Source organism: Trachemys scripta, chromosome 6 (genome assembly GCF_013100865.1).
Source record: "Trachemys scripta elegans isolate TJP31775 chromosome 6, CAS_Tse_1.0, whole genome shotgun sequence".
Taxonomy (NCBI): Eukaryota; Metazoa; Chordata; order Testudines; family Emydidae; genus Trachemys; species Trachemys scripta.
In genome coordinates, this window is record NC_048303.1 from 85,854,158 (window position 1) to 85,873,559 (window position 19,402).

General features: G+C 40.2%; 1 protein-coding gene across 1 annotated transcript; it reads left to right on the plus strand.

Moving 5' to 3' along the window:
• Nucleotides 1–8,568: 8,568 nt before the first annotated feature.
• On the plus strand, nt 8,569–16,511 carry LOC117879671. The gene is made up of 4 exons (XM_034774949.1): nt 8,569–9,090; nt 12,060–12,149; nt 13,726–14,254; nt 16,213–16,511. Exons 2-4 carry the CDS (start codon nt 12,075–12,077, stop codon nt 16,416–16,418), a joined length of 810 nt encoding a protein of 269 aa, XP_034630840.1. The 5' UTR covers nt 8,569–9,090; nt 12,060–12,074; the 3' UTR covers nt 16,419–16,511.
• Nucleotides 16,512–19,402: the final 2,891 nt, after the last annotated feature.

Sequence of the window (19,402 nt, forward strand, 5' to 3'; positions counted from 1 at the left end):
GCACAAGTCACTTCTGGTTACATTCTTTCACTTTTTTTTTTTTTTTTTTAATTGCCACTTCACCAATGAGGTAACTACAAATTTGTAAAAGTACTTCATCTGTATTGGTTATCTGACCACTGAGTAGTCTCATTCCTGGTGCTATATTATCTTTTAATGACATTGAATTTTATACAGTCATCTCTGAGGGGTTTGCTGTAGGAGAGCCCCCCACCTCGGGGGAATAAACTGGTAAAGTATGTACTTACAGATGATTTTTTTGTTCCTGAAAGGCATTAACAAGAATTCTTGAAAATATGTTGTAGTCACTACCTGTGTAGACCATTTTTTTTCCATCCTACACAAACATGTTTTCCTTGTTGGTGTATAAAGTCATCTGCTGCACAGTGAGTGAATGAATTATTTCAGAATTTACTTATTGGTGATTCCCTGATTTCACATCATTTTTTAAAGTGAAAAAATGTCAATGCTGTATTTCTTAACTTGTGCTCTTTGTAAATAGTAAAGACTTCAGACTCAGTATTTCATGCATTTTAGGATTGCTATTTTATCTTTGTCAGCCAAGAGGACAGAATACAAGTAGTGAAGTCACCTGGTGAGATCTTATATACATTTAAAACTTGATAAAAAAATTAAATTTGCTACGTGAATAGCAACATTGTTAAATGCCAGGTATTTCTGTATAAGGGCAAATAGTGATCAATTTGACAAAATGAAATATGAAGTACTTTCAACATATACAATCTCTATAGAATTTAAAAGGACATTTGGGTCTAATTGGATTTCAAATTAGTGTTTTTAATTAAAAAATCCTGACATTTTGTCATTCCATAAGGTTTTGAAAGTGAAATTGTCTAGAAACAAAAGATCAATGTTCTTTCATCACATAAGATCAGAGAAATACAAAAAGTAAACAGCATATATGGTAACGTGTATTAGATTTTTAATTCCTTTCAAATGTCAATCTAAGGATTTTCTCAGGTTAAAAACATTTTTTTTTTAAATAAGCGCCCTTTTAAACTTGCTGCCTCTAAACTATATTACACACTGAGTCTACCCAGTTTGATAGAGGTTTTTTAAATTAATGATCCTGAATTTCAATAGGAAGTTAGCTTTCCAAAAAAGAAAAATTTGACAAAGATACAGGATTGTCACCTTCATACTTTTGCAAAGTTCCTCCACATGGATCCACTCCTGGCGATTGCATCTGAGATCAGATTCTTTTGGCCAGCAATCCATTGGGGCCATGCCTCTATCTTCATGCCACCTGAGGGCATGAAGGGCAGAACAGTCCCAATGGCCGCCCTGATCCTTCTTACCAGATGTGGCATTGTGATGGAACCCATCCAGTGTCGTCCTGCTTCTCTGCACTGTGTTAGTATTAGTTCATACAGTTAGTTCTTTGATTATTGTGTATATAAAAATGTATTTTATTTTTTTTTAGTGGTTAGGCACCCACACTTGGGGCTTAAGCAATATGGCAGAAGCAAAATCCTTGGTATTCAAAACCTGCTTTTTCTAGAAAGCTTCATTGCTACTTAATGACAGGCATTTCTGGTACCTGTTTTGCCTCAGAGAGGACACATCCCCAAGTGATGTTCCATATGTCACTCCTCTGGATGAATTCTGTATCCTCCCCTAGTACTCATATTCCTTCCCACCCTGGTCCTATTGGACGCCTTGAGGAGTGCAGCCCATTTCACATAAGCCTGCATCATCAGCAGACGGACAGCTGCTGGTTAGGCACCGAGTGGAATCTGTATGGACAATCCCCAGAAGGCAGAAATTTATCGTACAGTAACTGTGTTTCTTCAAGATGATATGGATTCCCTACTCACCTTCATTTCCTGCTACCTCATGTCTGAATCCTCTGGGATTCTGCATTACTGAAGGAACTGAAAGATGGTTTGGCCCACTCTGCTCTTTATGACCTTTGACATGCAGGGCTCAGATGCAACCGCAGCGGACATTGCTAGCCAAAAGAATCCCAACTTATATGCATGGGGTACATGCACGCCAAGAATGAAATCCATCTTGAAGAATCAGTTACTGTAAGAGTTAGTAAGAGGTACAGGTTACTTACAGTAACTGATCTTTCTTTGAAAAACAAACGTAAGGCAGCAACTTTGGTTTGATTCTTTAGGGGAAAGCTATTTTAAGTACTGAGGTCAAAATACATGCTCTAAGTGATGCACCTAAATTAATATTTGGGCACCTCCAGAGAGGTAGCCTGATTTTTCAAAGGTGCTGAGCACCTGACCTTTTACTGACTTAACTTTGAGTTGTGGGTGCTCATCACCTCAGAATGGTCCTGTTTGAATGCCTTAGTTCTAGGCAAAAATGCCCGAATACTTTGGCCTGTATATTGAAGTATATTTTGGAGTGAAAGCTCAAATGCTAAAAACAGAGAAATAAATTTGTCATTAAAACAAGACATGACTCAAACAAACCAAATACACTGGACATGCATAATTTTAAAATAGCATAATTGATGTATCTATTTACATACAATCTTTGGCTACTATCCATATGCAATTTTAGAGGTGTTAAATTCTCCCATATTGTTTCCTGAATGCAGTAAAAATATATTTAAATAAGGGGAAAAGTGAGGGTAAGAAATGCAGTGTTCAGAATAAATGATTTTAGATGAAAGCCAGAGTACTAGAAACATTTTACCTACGCTTAGTTTTACCTATAACCTTGCCAATTTCTACTTCTAAGAGCTAAGGAGTAAAACTACACTGAGCAAGCACTAACATCCCAAAGTACTATCAATAACAAACAGGATAAATGTTTCTCTAGAGGCTCTCATCATTCTATGTCAGTGTGAAATTCTGATTAATTTTTCTGTCCACTGATGCTTATTGATTTTTGTGGAGTCCCTCTAGCTGCTGCTAAGGCTTGGCATAAGGTTTTTTCATTGGGGCCAATACAGCAATATCACAGACCAACTGTTACCCTTAATGACTAGCTCTTTAATGTTGGACTTGTTTTGTTTTGAGGGAACAGCTATTAATTTTGTATTTCTGTTGATTTGCTTTTGGGCTGGGGGGCAGTTTGAACTGCCTTAGACATAGCATTTCCTCCCTCTTCAATTGGATAGAGCTGCATGTCTGATTTCAACCTTGTGAATCATCTTTCAAGCTCTCCAAAGTCCTCCAAGAAATAAATGAGTCATGCTCTGATATTGCTGATATACATGTATTAAAAAAGTAAATTGGGAGAAAGACTCTGAGGCCATATTTATATAACAAAGAAACAGTAAATGTGATTTTGCTTTTACAGTTTGACTTTAACAGGAGTAATTAGATTGTTATTTTAAACTCAGTTGTTTTTAAACCAATGTACAAGGCATATTGGTTAGAGATGGGTAAAGACCAAGTGGTTTTTAATGGAGCTGCTGTACTTTGGTGATTGGGTAGTTAGCAATCATCATTCGTCATAGCCATCATGTTCTCAAAGGAAAAGTTTCATGGCATTATATTCCCTGTACTCCATGGAATATAGTATTTGGGAGCTTTTGCATTGTTTTGCTTGTCTAGTGTGTGCTAAAATGGTTTATACCATTGCATACATTCTGAGAAATCATATTGTAATAATCCGATAGTAATTGAGCCAAATTTGAGTCCTAATGTACAAAGTCAGACAAATGCAGTGATTTTTGTGATATACACAAGGAAGAGTGGAAGCTACACCGATTCAGACTTCAAATTCTCCTTCCTCTCCATGGCATTCTGTAGCTGTATTGCCCTGATTAATAAAAGTCTTTGTTAGAGTCAGTGTAGAAATGTCACTAGCCCAGTGTGAGCTCTGGGAAAAGAGATTCTGCGGTTCTTTGTAGGCTCCAATGTGTCCTCAACAGGATGGTCAGCTCTAGCCAGTGAAGGCACAGCAGGGGACTTGCCTCCTTTGGGAATGGCTGGAACTAGGAAGAAGCAGTCACTGAGCTCAGGAGGTTGCAACTGTGGATTGTCATTGTGCAAGGTTGCAAGGGAAGGGCAAGGGAGGAAAGACTCTTTGCACCACATAACACTGGAACTTTAATAGTCTTTAATGTTGAAAGCCATTAGATGAATAATTACAGACTCTTTACCTAAAAGAGGAGATGCAGCTGCTGCTACTTACATAGCTAATATCTGTCAGTATCTGAAGATAGCAGGCTAGCAACAGAAAATCTCTTGACCAATTTGGGGAGCCAAAAGCATCAGTCTATTTTCAGCAGGCAAATGAGAAGGGGAACTTGATAACCCCTTTGGAATGCAGATTTAAACACCTATTTGCATTAAGTGCCTAATTTCAAGGGGATTAGCACAGTGGAGTTGAAATTCCACTGATCTGAAGCAGTTCCAGATTTTCTCTCCACTTCACTCTGGCCTGGTCTGCATAGAATATTTTCAGAAATTTTCCCGTTGATGCTAACAATAGTGGAAATGCTACTGTGTCATCAATACCTGCTCTCAGCAGTGTGACACCTGTGAACTGAGCCTTGTAAGTGTTCAGGGGCAGGTTGGTTGTAGTGCTAGTGCAGAGGGTCAGGCAGGCCTTCCAGTGGCAATCTGGAACCTTTTCCTTTTGCAGAATCTCAACCTGCCCCACTTCAACTGCTGGAGACCCTCTCCAGCTTCCTGGGCTAGTAGCCCGGTCTATGTAAATTCTTCCTGGCATCCTAACTAGCACCCAACAGCTGATCCTGACTTTGGCCCCAGATGGAATGGTGGATAGCTGTGGGGTCAGTCAGAGGAGAGGTAAATTGCATGGGACTAGGCACGTTTGCAGTGGTGCTGGAACTAGATATGCTGGGGCCGCAGCAGCACCCTCTAGCTTGAAGAGGTTTCCATCAGATACAGGGTTTACAGTTTGGTTCAATGGCTTTCAGCACCCCTGCACTCTTGTTGGATCAGTCAGTTAGCAGCTGGAAAAGGAATGGAACACCCGGGATGAATGTGAGGGAGGTATATGCATCATTTATATGGGGAGAGGAAAGGATAAACAGTTAAGTAGAATTAGGATCTATGGATATAATATAACAAAGTTCACTTTCTCACTGGGTGCACTGAACAGCTACAGTAAACCCTTCCTCCATGCTTTGAGTTAACTTTGTATCTCCTAGTTTGTTAGTATCTGGCATGTATCAAAATTAGAGTTGGTCAGAGAATTCCTGTACTATGGAAAATTGCAAAAAAAATTGAATTTTTTTCATTCTGAATCAGACAAAAATTTTGAAATTTCCCATGGAATAATTTCATTATAGAAAAATTGATATATTGTTTCAATAAGGTTGAAATAATTTCATTTGGATTTAACTGACTCAATTTATGTTATATGACAGTCAAACTGTTTCAACAATTATACTGTCATAGTATAGTAGAAACATTTCTATTATATAGAACAGAGAAGCTGAAATAACAATGACAGCATGAAACATTTTTACTTTATTGGAATGAAATGTTTTGATAATTTTTTGTCAATATGTTCTAGCAGAATGTTTACATTTTGTTGAATTGGAAAAAAATCTGACTGACTCTAACCAGACTAAATACTTTCTTTTAGAAGTATTACAAGAGAGAGAGAGAGAGAGAGAGAGAATGTTAGAGATCTCTCATTTCAGAACATAATATTTTCAATTTACTTTTTGCAGTGTCTGAAATCACTTGCCAAACATAGTATGCTTAGAAATGACTTTTGTTTGATTTTGGTTTTCCTAACAAAATAAAAATTATAGACTTAGAGATACTGAGTTCCCCAAATGCTAGGAACTTTGAATGCCTAGCTAACAGCAATAGAGGAGATGGAATTAATATATTGAGTGAGCTGACATGAAGCCACCTTCCAAATGTGGCATGCTTATTTACATTAATATACTTGCTGATAATTGTATCCCGTTCTGGGGAGCCACATTTTTTATTGTTTACTGCATCATTTAATGTAGTTGTGGCAATACAATTTCATACCATATTTTTCCTTTCTTTCATGGACAGCATAAAACTTAGTCATTGTGAAGCCATGTGCATCTTCAAAATCTTCTCCAAACATCAATGAACTAATTTGCACTTACCCTTAATGTGTTTGGCAGTCACTAGACAATAGGATGACCAGACAGCAAATGTGAAAAATTGGGGGTGGGGGGTAATAGGAGCCTATATAAGAAAAAGACCCAAAAATCAGGACTGTCCCTATAAACTCGGGGCATCTGGTCACCTTACAGGAAGAGGAGATATGAATACTGATGATGCAATTATTGGAGAACAAAAATAATCTTGTAGGTTTACAACCATCATTTAATGGGGTGTAGAAATTAGAAGTTTGGTTTTTATGTACAGTGTAGCAGCAATGAAAGATAAATCTCAAATCCAAGTTTTGAGATAAACCAGTCTTTGTTAACCTACCCAGAAGCGCAAAGCTATCTTTCCCTTTCTGACTCATTCTACGTAGGCAGGGGAATAACCAGTTAGTAGGTAGTTAATTGAAAGTACAGTAAAGCTGCTTGTTGTCATGCACCTTAATCTAACAGCATACAATGTCTGGGCTTTCCTTGGCATGATGTGTAAGCTGGGCTTCAAAATTGCTGCAGGAGGTGCCAAGGAAGGTGCCATGATTACGCCAAGGTGGGAGATCCTCATCATAGATATGGAAAGATCCAGATGTGACCCTGCACATGATATTTTGCAGAGAGCCCCTATCAATCTTGGGCAGGCCATGCCTATCTCTGGTGCAAGAATCTGAATTGAGATGTTCCTGGCCTTTCCATGTTTACACTCTCAACTTTACCTTTGTATTAATGATTATTCATATTTATTTATATAGCACTATAAATGTATTCAGCCCCTTACAACGTGAAAAATATGCTAAGCAAACAATCAACTCTGCCCTGAAGAACTCACTGCCTTTCTCTGAAGGTACAAACTAGGGATGTAAAAGGTTAACTGGTAAGCGTTAGGCTTACCAGTTAACCCACCTTAACCGTTAACCCACAGCCACGCTGTGCTGGCTGGACCCCGGCCCCTGCCACACCGGCCAGCCCCTGGCCACCATACCATAGCCCTGGCATACCAGCCGCGTCGCACCAGCCGACCCCAGCCCCAGTTCCCCTCTCGCTGGCCAGAGCAACCGTAGCCCCACAGCCGGTCGATGACCCTAGCCCCCACCTCGCCGGCCAAAGCAACCCCAGTCCTTCTCCCTTTAATAGGTTAACAGTTTAAATGATATAATTTTAATTGTTTAAATGGTTAACTTTTTAAACAATATTTACATCTCTAGTACAAACTGGTGTAGTGCAACAAGCAGTCCCAGAGTGAGCATTATCACTGGGATCCTGCACAGAGCAGGTGAGTTTTCAGAGGTATGTTGAGGGAGGGCAACTTGGTGTAAATTAAATAATGTAAGGTTATTCTGGGCATAAAGGAGACAAAGGGAGCAGGTGGGGATGTGTGGGTGGAGTGAAGGGAGTGGTGTAAGAAGGAACTAGGTCAGAGATGTAGAAAGGAGAAGAGCTGTGCAGTGCTGAGATCATGAGGGAGGAGAAACTTCAACTGTATGGTGAAGAGGATGAAAATGTATGCACAAATGAAGTAAGCTGAGTTTTAACCAGTAAGCCCCCTTCCTCTCCAGCTATAAGTGATCATTTTCATAATATAGGGTACTTAGGTGAGAACCAGTATATATATTTCCAAATAAAATAAATAGTGTTCAACAATATCCTTTTAGTTCCTTACCATGAGGCCAGGATTCGAAGTACAGAAACAAGCCTATAAATGGAATGTTCTGTTGTAAAAGAAGAGGAGGAAAAATATTCACTTAGCCATAGTACCACCTGTCTCCCCAGTGGGGACAGCACTGTGAGCAGTAAGAGTACATTTTCATCCTCTCTCCCCTTGAAAGACAACAAAAAGGTCAAGCCAAGGCATGAAAAGAGACAGAGACAAGGCATGAAAAGAGACAGAGACAAGGCACTCTTATTTCTCTGCTGTGCACACATATCGTCAGCTCTACCAGACTGTTGATATCATTCAAATAGTCCAGAGAGTGGATCCCTGACTGCACCACTTGGTGTGCTGATAAAAACGCGTGTTTTTGGTTTTTGTCATCTTGGTTTCTTGTTTTCAAATATTAAGGCCAAGATTTTCACGCACTTGCATGTAGGCAATTGTGCATGAATGTGTGCCTAATTTGTATACATAAGTACAGTAAATTCATTTGCAAGTGAGTAGTAATTAGGTACCACAATGATTGGCACCAAATATGTTAGATTTCCAGGCATTAGATAGGAGCCATTAATTTTTCTGTCATTTACATTTTTAATTACTAGAAAGGGAAGCTGTCATATTTAACAGCTGTAATCAGTACCCTTAAAATCTGTAACGGTTAGGATAAACAGCAAATATTCGGTTGACACACATGTCTTTCTTCAAATGAAGGTACCCTCGCATACAAACCAAGCAGCAGGTTGCACCTGCTGCAAAGGTGAGAGTAGCTAACAGTGGGGTTGTTTTCTTAAACCAAGGCACAGGTAGGGCACTGCCTTGCTGGTACAAAGAACTTTAGTTTTAAGGGGAACTCGTGTGCTAAACACAACCCAATAAGCCCTCAGAGCTACACAGTGAAACACACACCGCGTCCGCAGTGTCATTCCCGTTTGCCCCCTGGACAAGCTTCTGTGTAAACTCAGCGGAAAGCTGAGAAGCAGCGGTGCCCGCCCGGAGCCGCCTGGGCACGTAGGCAGTAACTCCAGGGGTAGTGCTTTATACTGGCAGAGCGGGAGGGGCGATCTGGCTTCGTCCGCCTTGGATCGCACGGCAGCCGAGCCGTCTCCCCCTGTGCCAGAACGGCCAGCTGGCGGGGGCCGCTCAGGAGAGGGCCCGTGGGCTGAGCGGCTGCACGGCCCAGGCAATGGGGCTGATGCAGGCGCCACCTTCCCCACCGCCAGGGGGCTCCTCGCGCCGCGCTCTGTGACGTCCCCGGGAAGTCACTGTGGCCCCGCGGAGAGCACGGGCCTCGGGCCACTGGAGGCGCCCGCGCTGCAGCCGGGACCCGGACGCGTTCTCAGGTGCTCCGCTGAGAGCTAGTTCTGGCTCTCGACGAGTTGCTGATGAGGTTTGTTTGCCATGGTTTTAACGCTCTTTTCTCCCGCTGGAAATCCCCCTGCCTGCCCCGCTCTCTCCGCAGAACTGACTGTCCAGCCCGCTCTCCTTTCGCTACAGCAGCGGCTCTCAACCTTGCCAGGCTCCTGTACCCCCCTGCAGCCTACCCCCATGTTTCACCTCCCTTACCAAATCAGACATACAAATGCATAAGTGGCACAGTCCCGCTATTACTGAACAATTGCCGACTTTCTCGTTTTTATCATGTAATTATAAAATCAATCAATTGGACTATAAATATTGGACTGTACTTACATTTCAGTGTGTAGTATATAGAGCAATATAAACAAGTCATTGTATGGAATTTTAGTTTGCACTGACTTCGCTAGTGCTTTTTATGTAGCCCGTTCTAAAACTAGGCAAATACTGTATCTAGATGAGTTGATAGATTTCTGCATACCCCCAGGGGTATGTGTACCTCTGGTTGAGAACCACTACTTGGGAGACAGCTCGACCTCTGGCCTGAAGACTCCCTCTGTAGATACCCTGACTTCTCTTCTCCTCCTGCTCACAGACTCTTTCCCTATGAACAATGCTCTCCCTCTTCTGCTGTCTTAATGAGATGTCTTGAAACAGCAATTTGATTGCAAGAGAAGCTCCTAGAAACGTAATTTCCCTGAAATGTTAGAAATGTTGCCTCTCTTTGGCCTGTCCTTTTCCTTGATCCAGTCCTTTGCATTGCTGAGGCAGACATAGCTTGGGATTCGGTGTGGTAGGTTCTGATGTGCAGTTACCCAGGAAGGGGCAACGCAGGGACTCTGATGCCTCCGCAAAACTGATGGTCTCTTGCACATTTTGATGAGGCTGGGTGTGATGTTCATGATGCAAACACTGCAGCCCCTTAGAGCCCAAGCAGTGCTAGCTAACTGGTTGTGGACAGGAGGTGGTAGTGAACACATGGAATTGTTATGGTCAAATTTAGTTTTAGCGTAAATTGGGCAAAGCCTCCATCATTCTTACTGGAAATAATTCAGACTACATATAAGCCCATTCAAACTTCTCGTTATATTCCCAGCCTGGAGACCAGCACCTGTCTGGATGAGCTATAAACTGTAAATGCGCTATTCTGCTGCTGTACCTGAGCAATTGAACTGGCTCAGAAGGCACCGATTCAGTTTCTTGTGTGTGTTATGTCCTCTCATGAACACCATCCTTTTTCCCAACGAAAAATATATTTAAAACACCATAAAGGATGCCACACAAGCTAGAAACATCCTATGAAGCTGCAACCACGCACGGGGTCATCTCTAGTAAGGAGAAGGTAGTTTCATTCCCTGGGCCGATTTAAGAAGTTTTCTGCTAAAATTGTGGTGGTGATGTTTAGAGTGTGGATATCTGTACGCCAGGAACTAGGTTGAGACCATCAGCTTATTATCCATTGATCACATGGGATGTGTTCAGACTGTAAAATTAGAGGTGAATCATTTCACAGGATTAGTCCTTTACTCGTGGCCCTCCTCAACCTTTTTCTTTCTGAGCCCCCTCCTACCTCCAACATGCTATAAAAACTCCATGGCCCACCTGTGCCACAACTGTTTTTCTGCATATAAAAGCCAGGGCCGGCATTGGATAGCAAGCAGGGCAATTGCCCAGGGCCCCACATGAACCTGAGTTCAGGCATGGCAAGTCTTAGACTTTCTGCCCTGGACTCCAGACAATCTAACACTGGTCCTGCTTGGCGCACCCCCTAAAACCTGCTCACGGCTCCCCGGGGGCGCCGGACCCCTAGTTGAGAACCGCTTCCCTAGACCATTGTGTTCATTTCTGGATATTTTAGTACCAGACAGGCATAGACAAATTCACAGAAGAGTAGGAAAAATGATTAAAGAGCAGCAGGAACTGACACATGATGATTGTTTAAACTAGGGCAGTCAAATTATTTAAAAAATTAAATGTGAGAATAAAAAATTTAATCATAGTTTTAATCACACTGGTAAACAATAATAGAATACCAATTTAAATTTATTATAAATATTTTTGAATGTTTTTCTACATTTTCAAATATATTGATTTCAGTTACAACATAGAATACAAAGTGTATTGTACTCACTTTATATTCTTATTTTTTAGGTGATGTTGTAAATAAGAAGTGGGCAGCATTATCTTCTGTTAACGTAAATAAACTTGTTTGTATTTGCGATTGGCAGAACAAGAAGTAGGACTGAGTGGAATTGGAACTAAAGGTTTACATTGTTTTGTTTTTGAGAGCAGTTATGTAAAAAAAATTTCTACATTTGTAAGTTCCACTTTCACAATAAAGAGAATGCACTACAGTACTTGTATGAGGTGAACTGAAAAATACTATATAGAAAATGTAGAAAAATATCAAAAAATATTTATAATAAATTTAAATTGATATTCTATTATTGTTTAACAGAGTGATTAAAAATTATTAATTTTGATTATTTTTTTAATTGAGTTAATTTGTTTTGAGTTAATCGCTTGAGTTAACTGTGATTAATTGACAACCCTAGTTTAAACAGATACACCTTGGCAAAATGGCAACTATAGGAAAACAAAATGACTGTCTATAAGTATAGGAAGAGTGCAAATTTTAAGATGGGGAGAGGAACTGCTTAGGGTGGGAAAAGAAAAACCGGAAACATTGGATGAAATGAAGACAAGGAATATTTGGAATTTTAGGATAAACTTCTTGACACTGAGATCCACTGAACTGGAATAATCTCCCAAAGAAAGTGGTAGATACTCTGTCTTTTGAGAACATTTAAAACTATGTTGGACAAAGCACTAGAGATGTCCTTCACTGGCAGAGGAATGGAACACTTCTAACGTGTATACGGCTATTCCATCACCAAACCATCAAGCCATCTTCACATTTTTCTCATTTCATCCCACCCTTCTACCAGTCTTTAGCCCTGTAAGTGCTAAAACAAAAACTAAGTTGTTTTCATTTTTTTTCAGCACAAAGTAGATAGAATGAGTCAAACGAGGGGTAATATGTCACCAAATGGCAGTGAAGAGAAGAAACAGTTATTCTTTCACAGTTGCAAAGTGAGTACTTTAGGGAAAAATGATTTGTAGCTTTATTATTTGCCTTTTTTTTTAGTAGACACTTCTACAGTATCAAATTGCTGTGTGTTCAAAAATCCTCTAATGTATAACAGCATTTTCAGAATATGAAGATAGTTCATTCTTCGATGGAGTGCAATGTATGAGTGATTACACTCTTCTTATGATTCATCAGTGTACATTCACAGTTAAATTCTGGAGCAGAAAAGATTTGGGCTCAGAACACCATGGCTGCCATTAAAAGCTTAGTATTTGTTAGCCTAATATAGTATTTGAGCTGCTATTGTTTTCCCCTTTACTGAGAAAAGTAGTTAACTGGCTAAGTGTGTAGTATAAATTGTCAGAATGATTGTCATTTAAAAAGTAAACATCTATCAGTGCATTTGGCCTTTATTCATTACATTTTGTTTGCCTGTTATCACAGGTGCTGAAATGTTATTTTTCAATCTGTGCTACAGTAATTCAAATAATTATTTGTTCAGTAACATACCTGATGAATTGCAAAATGAGACATGCAAATAGATTATTTAATCACTCTAGATGAACATTTTCAAAAGCACATTTGGAAAGCTGGGGACTCAACTCCGTTTGAAAGTCAATGGGAATTAGGTGCCTAGCTCCCCACCATTGAAAAATCTCCCCCTTTATGACCATCAATCATTGAAACCTGAGTGGAAAGCAGCTCTCCCTATAGTGCCAAATTAAGTTGTACTGAACCAATAAGTCATTTGAATAAACCAAGAAGTCATGTTTTCATTAGCACCCTCAGGGACATTCTGCCTGCAGTATTTACAGAGAGATGGATTCTCATTAAGGATGTTGCGCAATCAAGTTACATCTAAAAGGTCTCAAAGTTTCTCTCTGTTTTGTCCAATGTAAAATGGTATATAATGCAAAAATATTTGAAGCCAGAAGAAAATCTGCACTGGAACTTACTTTATGTGAGTGTTGGGGAATAGTACATTCTTAAGATTTAATGCCTCTTCAAGGCAGTGTCCTACTAAGAGCCTAATTCCCAGGTGATCTTCTTCATATATGTAGTCCTATATATTGCTCCAGGCAAATTAGATTTGAAAATCAACTGGGGGCAGTTTCTTTAATGAGGTCATCAAGTGGAAAAATTAGAGATATTGCACTCAACAATTAGTGAGATCTGTTCTCCATTATGAACATTATAAAATGCAAGTATTACACCTTGTGCATTGTGAAAAGCTGTATATACATCTTTACAGAATAGCACAAAGACAACCCAATGGGAATATTATCCATGTCATGGGTACCACAAGTACGGCTTATTATACCATATATGATCATTTCACTGTTGTCTTCACCCGTTGCCTCCAGTTGCTTCTCATCATATGTTTAGATTGTAAGATATTTGGGGCAGGGGCTATCTTTTTGTACTAGATATGTGGACAGTGCCTAGCGCAATATTATCCTCATCCCTGACTGGTACTTATATAATTAAAAAGGAAAGTGTTTATGTCATTGACACAATTTTTATTGCAGTATTGGGCCATCAGAGTCCAGTATAGAAATATTCTATATTTTGTGGCAGGTATCAGAATTGTTGTCATCTCTTGCAAATGTTGAAAATGAACAACAGAAGCATCAATTGTTTTTGAAGGGAACACGTGTGTCTCTCTTCCATACACTGCGTTCAGTAATAAAATCCAATAACTGGAAGACTGCAGCATATAACAAGCAAAGCATGTTACCTCCTGAGCCCACTACTATGTTACACAATTGGTCAGAAGATGATGTAGCAAAGAAGGATGCTGATTCACAAAGGACAACACTGAGAATCCAAAACAGTTGTGTATCCATGCGTGTTAAGTGTCTGTCTAAATCGAAGACAACAAATTCTGCTGTAGAAGGAAACAAAAACACTGATTGTGGTGCTCCACTGCCAGTGCATATGCTTCCTTATGTGCTTTTAATCAAAAATTGTCTTCCTTTGTCAATTTCTTCAATCCATTCCAAATGTTGCAAAGCAGAGATATTATGCAGGATACTATACTTTACGCTGAGACTCTGGAAAAAGAAAACACCCAAGCCTTCACCTCAGGATCCTCCCAGTTCTGAAGGTTGGCAATCTGTACTTACGAATGATTGAGGATAATACCAGAGGGGTTAACTAGGAGCAATAGAATGAAATTAACAAAGGGGACATCTAGGTTGAATATCAGGAGACAATTCCTGAGAGTGAGGCTTCAGTATTACACTCTGAAATCACTCTGAATTCCAGACGGTGGGAGCCTTGCCCTTTGGGACACTGAAAATTAGACTGGTCAGAGCACTAGAAAATATACCATTCAAAGGGAACAAACCTGCAGTGAGTGAGCTAGGCTTATTTATCTCTAATATTTAGTATTCTATGAAGACATGTAATTAAAATATTTAGAGATAAATATAATCCTTTGAGGCACAGGGAGACATTTTAACATGGGTCCAGTATCCATATGTTTGGGTCTCATTCAGCACAGAGATGATTAATTCTTTTAAACCTGATGTTTCTCCCATTGAATTCAATGGAAGTGTTGGCATTGATTTCAGTGGGAGGAGGAAATGGCTTTTGGTCTCATTTAAATAAAATGGTGAAATCAGTAGTGCTTGAATTGAGATGGTATAATGATAGCTTGGGTTTTTTCCACCTCCTTCCTCTGAAGTGTAACAGGTCTTTTTCTGGCACGGCTACAGCTGGATGACCGGTATACACTGTGAGCTTCCAGAACTGGAGCATCCACTACAACCTTAACATCACTTCTCCCACTTGAATACGAGAAGGGAGAGTCCATGCCACATCTGCAATTGTTCTGATTGTATGGTTTCCAGTAAACTAACTGTATTAATGGAGATGTGTACTAGGACTAGGCTAGCTTCATATCACTTTTTCATATCTAAATTTTCTTTAGTGTTCAAGAAAAATGCCAGGTTGACAGTATTGAACAGGCCATTTGGCTTCACACATAGCTTAGGAAGCGGGTCACAAAAGCAGTCTGAGACCATCTTCATGGCTTCCTGATCCTCAACCTCCTCTGCCCTTAGAGCAAGCAGCCTCAGGGATGCTTTAAGCTGTACCAGCTGCAATGGCCTTGAACATACTGCCCTATGCCACCAATTCCTCTACACTAGAGGAATATCTAAGTAGCTGGTTAAATGGCTTTGAGACCTTGCCTCTGTAAACCATCCAAAAAAAACCCCTACAGGGCATTCACCAAAAAAAAAAATCCCAAACTAGTTGGCTAAGCTGCTTTAAAACTGGAATGGAAAAAAGCAAACAGGCTCTGACTCTTCATGGGCAGAACAGATGCAACATAGGCAGTGCTAACATTTCCTCACTGTATCAGAGGGGCAGCCATGTTAGTCTGAATCTGTAAAAAGCAACAGAGGGTCCTGTGGCACCTTTAAGACTAACGGAAGTATTGGAGCATAATTGGAAATTTCCATTACTTGCATCTGAAGAAGTGAGGTTTTTACCCATGAAAGCTAATGCTCCCAATACTTCTGTTAGACTTAAAGGTGCCACAGGACCCTCTGTTGCGTTTTCCTCACTGTTCTATCAACATGCCTTAACTATGGTGCGGAGGGACCACCAACAGGGGTTAGGAGGATACAATAGTAAAGTGTCCATGTCTATTCATTCTTTGGCCTGTATACTGAGATTAGCAACCAGCGTGCCAACCAGAGTGATTATCTGATTACTCCATTTGAGCAGGAGCTTTTCCTGCTGCCATTGAAATGAATAGTTTTCCATTGATTTCAAAAGGAGCAGGAGTAAGCCTTTTTTTTTTTTTTTTTTTTTTTTTTTTTTTTATTTACAATTATGGCCCAAATTTATCAATTAGGTGACTACAATTAGATACCTAAATGCATATGTATGCACCTAAATAAGTGGCTTAAATTTCAGAGGTCATGAGCACCCATAGCATTTGTTGAAGTAAATACACTGCAAAGTCAATACACAGATACTTCTTGCTCATTTTGATGAAAGATGCTATTATGTATAATGCTTACATTTTATGCAACTTCTGGCTGCTTTCAGAAACACAATATGTGAACTTCCTTAATCTGAAGGATCTGCAGTGGAAATTCTATAAAGGTATTGTGAAAAGAAAACAGAAAGTGAGAGTTTTATGGAGAGAAGCAAACTACAGACCTTTCAAGCCATTCCAGGAAAAAATCAGGAATGAAGAATACATGCTCCCTTTGATTCCTAAGAACTGGATAATTCATGATTCTCTTAAATGAGTTTGTGCAATGCATATCCTGTTTACATCAAACAAATGATGACTATAAATGAATGGAGAGTGACTGCAGTTCTTCAGAAAATTTAAATAAAAATGTCAAGACATTATACAAATAAGTTTATTATTATTACATTTTTACAGTAGCACCTAGGAGCCCATCATGGATAAGGACCCCATTGTCCTAGATGCTGTACAAACACAGAAGAAAAAAGATGGTTCCTGCCCCAAACCAAACCTCATCAAACACGTAGTCTACTAAGGACTGTTACACCAGCGAGAGTGACCATGGTTGATGGCATTGCACCAGGCACAGTGTAGTGAAGTTCCCAGATCTGGCTCAATCCTGTGAATCCACAAATCTCTGGGGTGGCCCGTGAGTGACACTAGGTAAGGTCAGGGTGTGCACCTCTTCACACGTTAATGGAGAGTTTGAGAGCGCAGTGTGCTGGAGTGGTTATATCCATTCTGGCAACATGGTCAGAAAGTACACGGTGCCACTTTTTGAATATAATGAGCAACTGAAGATAGGCCAGATCTCTGCGATATGGTGACATTTCGCACAGGATTTGGTACTGACAGCGCACATGGAAGGGTTCTATCTGCTCCAAGTCTGCTTGTCAGAGGGTCTTGGTTTCTGACCCATATAGTTTCATAGATCCTGTAGTATCCACACAAAGACTTTTTTGCATCCATAAGCAGGTCATAGACTTCATACAAGAGACAGCAAGACCTATTAGTCAAAGACAGCCCCAAAGAGTTTATCATAAGACAAGTGACAACAGGTGGATACAAACAGGGAAGCACAAGAAAACAATGCAACAATATTGATAAAAATGTCATTTATCTTTATATTAAAATAAATTCCTAATGCCTAGCTTCTGGACGCCTTTCCTCAGTTGTTAATATAATGGGCCTGATACTGCTTGCATTTACAACAGGTTTACAGCTATGTAACTTCAGTGGAATTACTCCTGATTTGAGATCAGAATCAGACACAAAATAGACAAAAATATCCATCCTGCAAATAGTAATAGACAGTATTAGTGATCAATTCCTCTCCACTCCATAACAGCGACTGACAGGAACAACTGTGATGCTGAGATGTGAATGGAAAAGATGTTTACATGTGTTTGACTGATAATTTGCATCAGTTGAATTGATGCTATGGAGTAATGCAGTCACGGCATTATCAGTGAGACCCGTTCCCCAAAGGATCCTTCTCATACATTAAGGCCCAAATCCTGAGCAGCAGCTCACAGCCCACGTACTAGGCTGTGGTTTGCTCTGCTCTCCTGGGGCCACAAAGCATCTGTGGAAATGCTTTATGACCACTACTGCAGCCCTGATTCTGTAGTAGCCTCCACAGCACAAATATTTGTATTAAAGCCTTTTCCACATGGAAAGGGAAAACACATACAAATGATTTTAGAGTCTAAATATTATTGCTGGCCTATTTCTGATGGTACAAACAGAGACAGGTGTAAGAGCTCCTACACCTGTTCTGCACCCCTGGAGGATCCCCCTTGCACTGGAGTGATCTGCCCTGTACTGGTTACCCTGGCTTTACAGATGATGATGGTATCATGGTGGTAAGCCCCAGAGCAGATGGACTGAACTGAAGTCTGGTGACACCAAGGTGACAGCTTGAAAAGGAAGGAGTTTTGCATTGGTTGAAGCTGAGGGTTTGGTTTTATCTGTGTGAGTTTATTCAGCTCAAGATATGAGCCAATCAGAGCACAGTGATTTATCTCCTCTATGGTGATGAGAAATGACTATACATTCAATACACAGATCAGACCTACAAAAGGGCTGGAATTTGTATAATTGAAAAATAAGTCCACAGTCACTGGTCAACAATTACATGGCATCCTTTCATTCTGACTGGCGGAGATAATGCCATTTTGAACAAGTTATATCAGGCATACACTTATACTCTTTTACTTAGATCGCAGTGTATGAAACCTGAAGCATGAATATTTACACTCCTCCTACCAGCCCTTTGCCTAAAACTGGTAATACAGAACTCTCTGGCCACTGCCAGTGGTGCTTTGCCTTTCACCACTGCATCTTTCGTCTAACTGGCCTTGATAAAATTATTGCATCCCATGAGGAGAAGAGGAAGCTTAATATCAAACTTAACATCCCTACGACATGTGCAGCAGTGCTTTTTATTTGTCATTGTAGAAGAGGCTGTGTAGGCAGGGAAATGAGAAACATGAAATAAAGAGAGAGGGCAAAGGGGGACCAGTTGCAATAAAAGTACTGTTCTCCGCCCCCACTGCCACTATCACCACCACCCAGGAATAAACAAAGCAATCTATACTGCATTTGGTTAGTTCTGAGGCACTGACAGGGACAGAGCCAGAGAAGATAATCTACCAGGACCAGCTGTTTCTAGTTCAGGGCATCAAGATAGTGAAAACAGATGCACAAGAGGCAAGTACACAAAAGTCACGATCAAGAAGCAGTTGTAGTGTTTGCCTCTTTCATGTACAGAAACAGACTTGCTCAGTTCTCATTACAAAATATCAATGTTATTAAAGCTGTGAGTCAGTTAAAGGAAAAATCAGTGACCATCTGTGTGAGCAGCTAGCAAATTCTTGGACACCTACAATATCCAGGGTCTCTTTTCCTATCAGGTTCTTAGCTACCAGCTAGCAAACTCTGAAAATAAAATAACAATCATCTGTATTGTAACGATGATATGACATAGGAGTGCTGGTCAGAGGGATTGGACTTGATTTCCTTGTCCTAATCACCTGACCTGGTTCAGGTTACCAAGATTAATATTAACACCCTTGCAGTGTTTCTTGTTGCTCCAGCTAAGGGAATAGAGGAGCAGGGAATCCACCAAGGGCTGCTGCACAAATTCCCTGATCCCTCCAAATGATTAATGCCTTCTACTTGCAAAGCAGCTGCAGGTCGTCTCCGCCATTACTCTGGGAGGTATTCTTTGGAAGCTGATTTCCCTAAGGATTTGTTGTC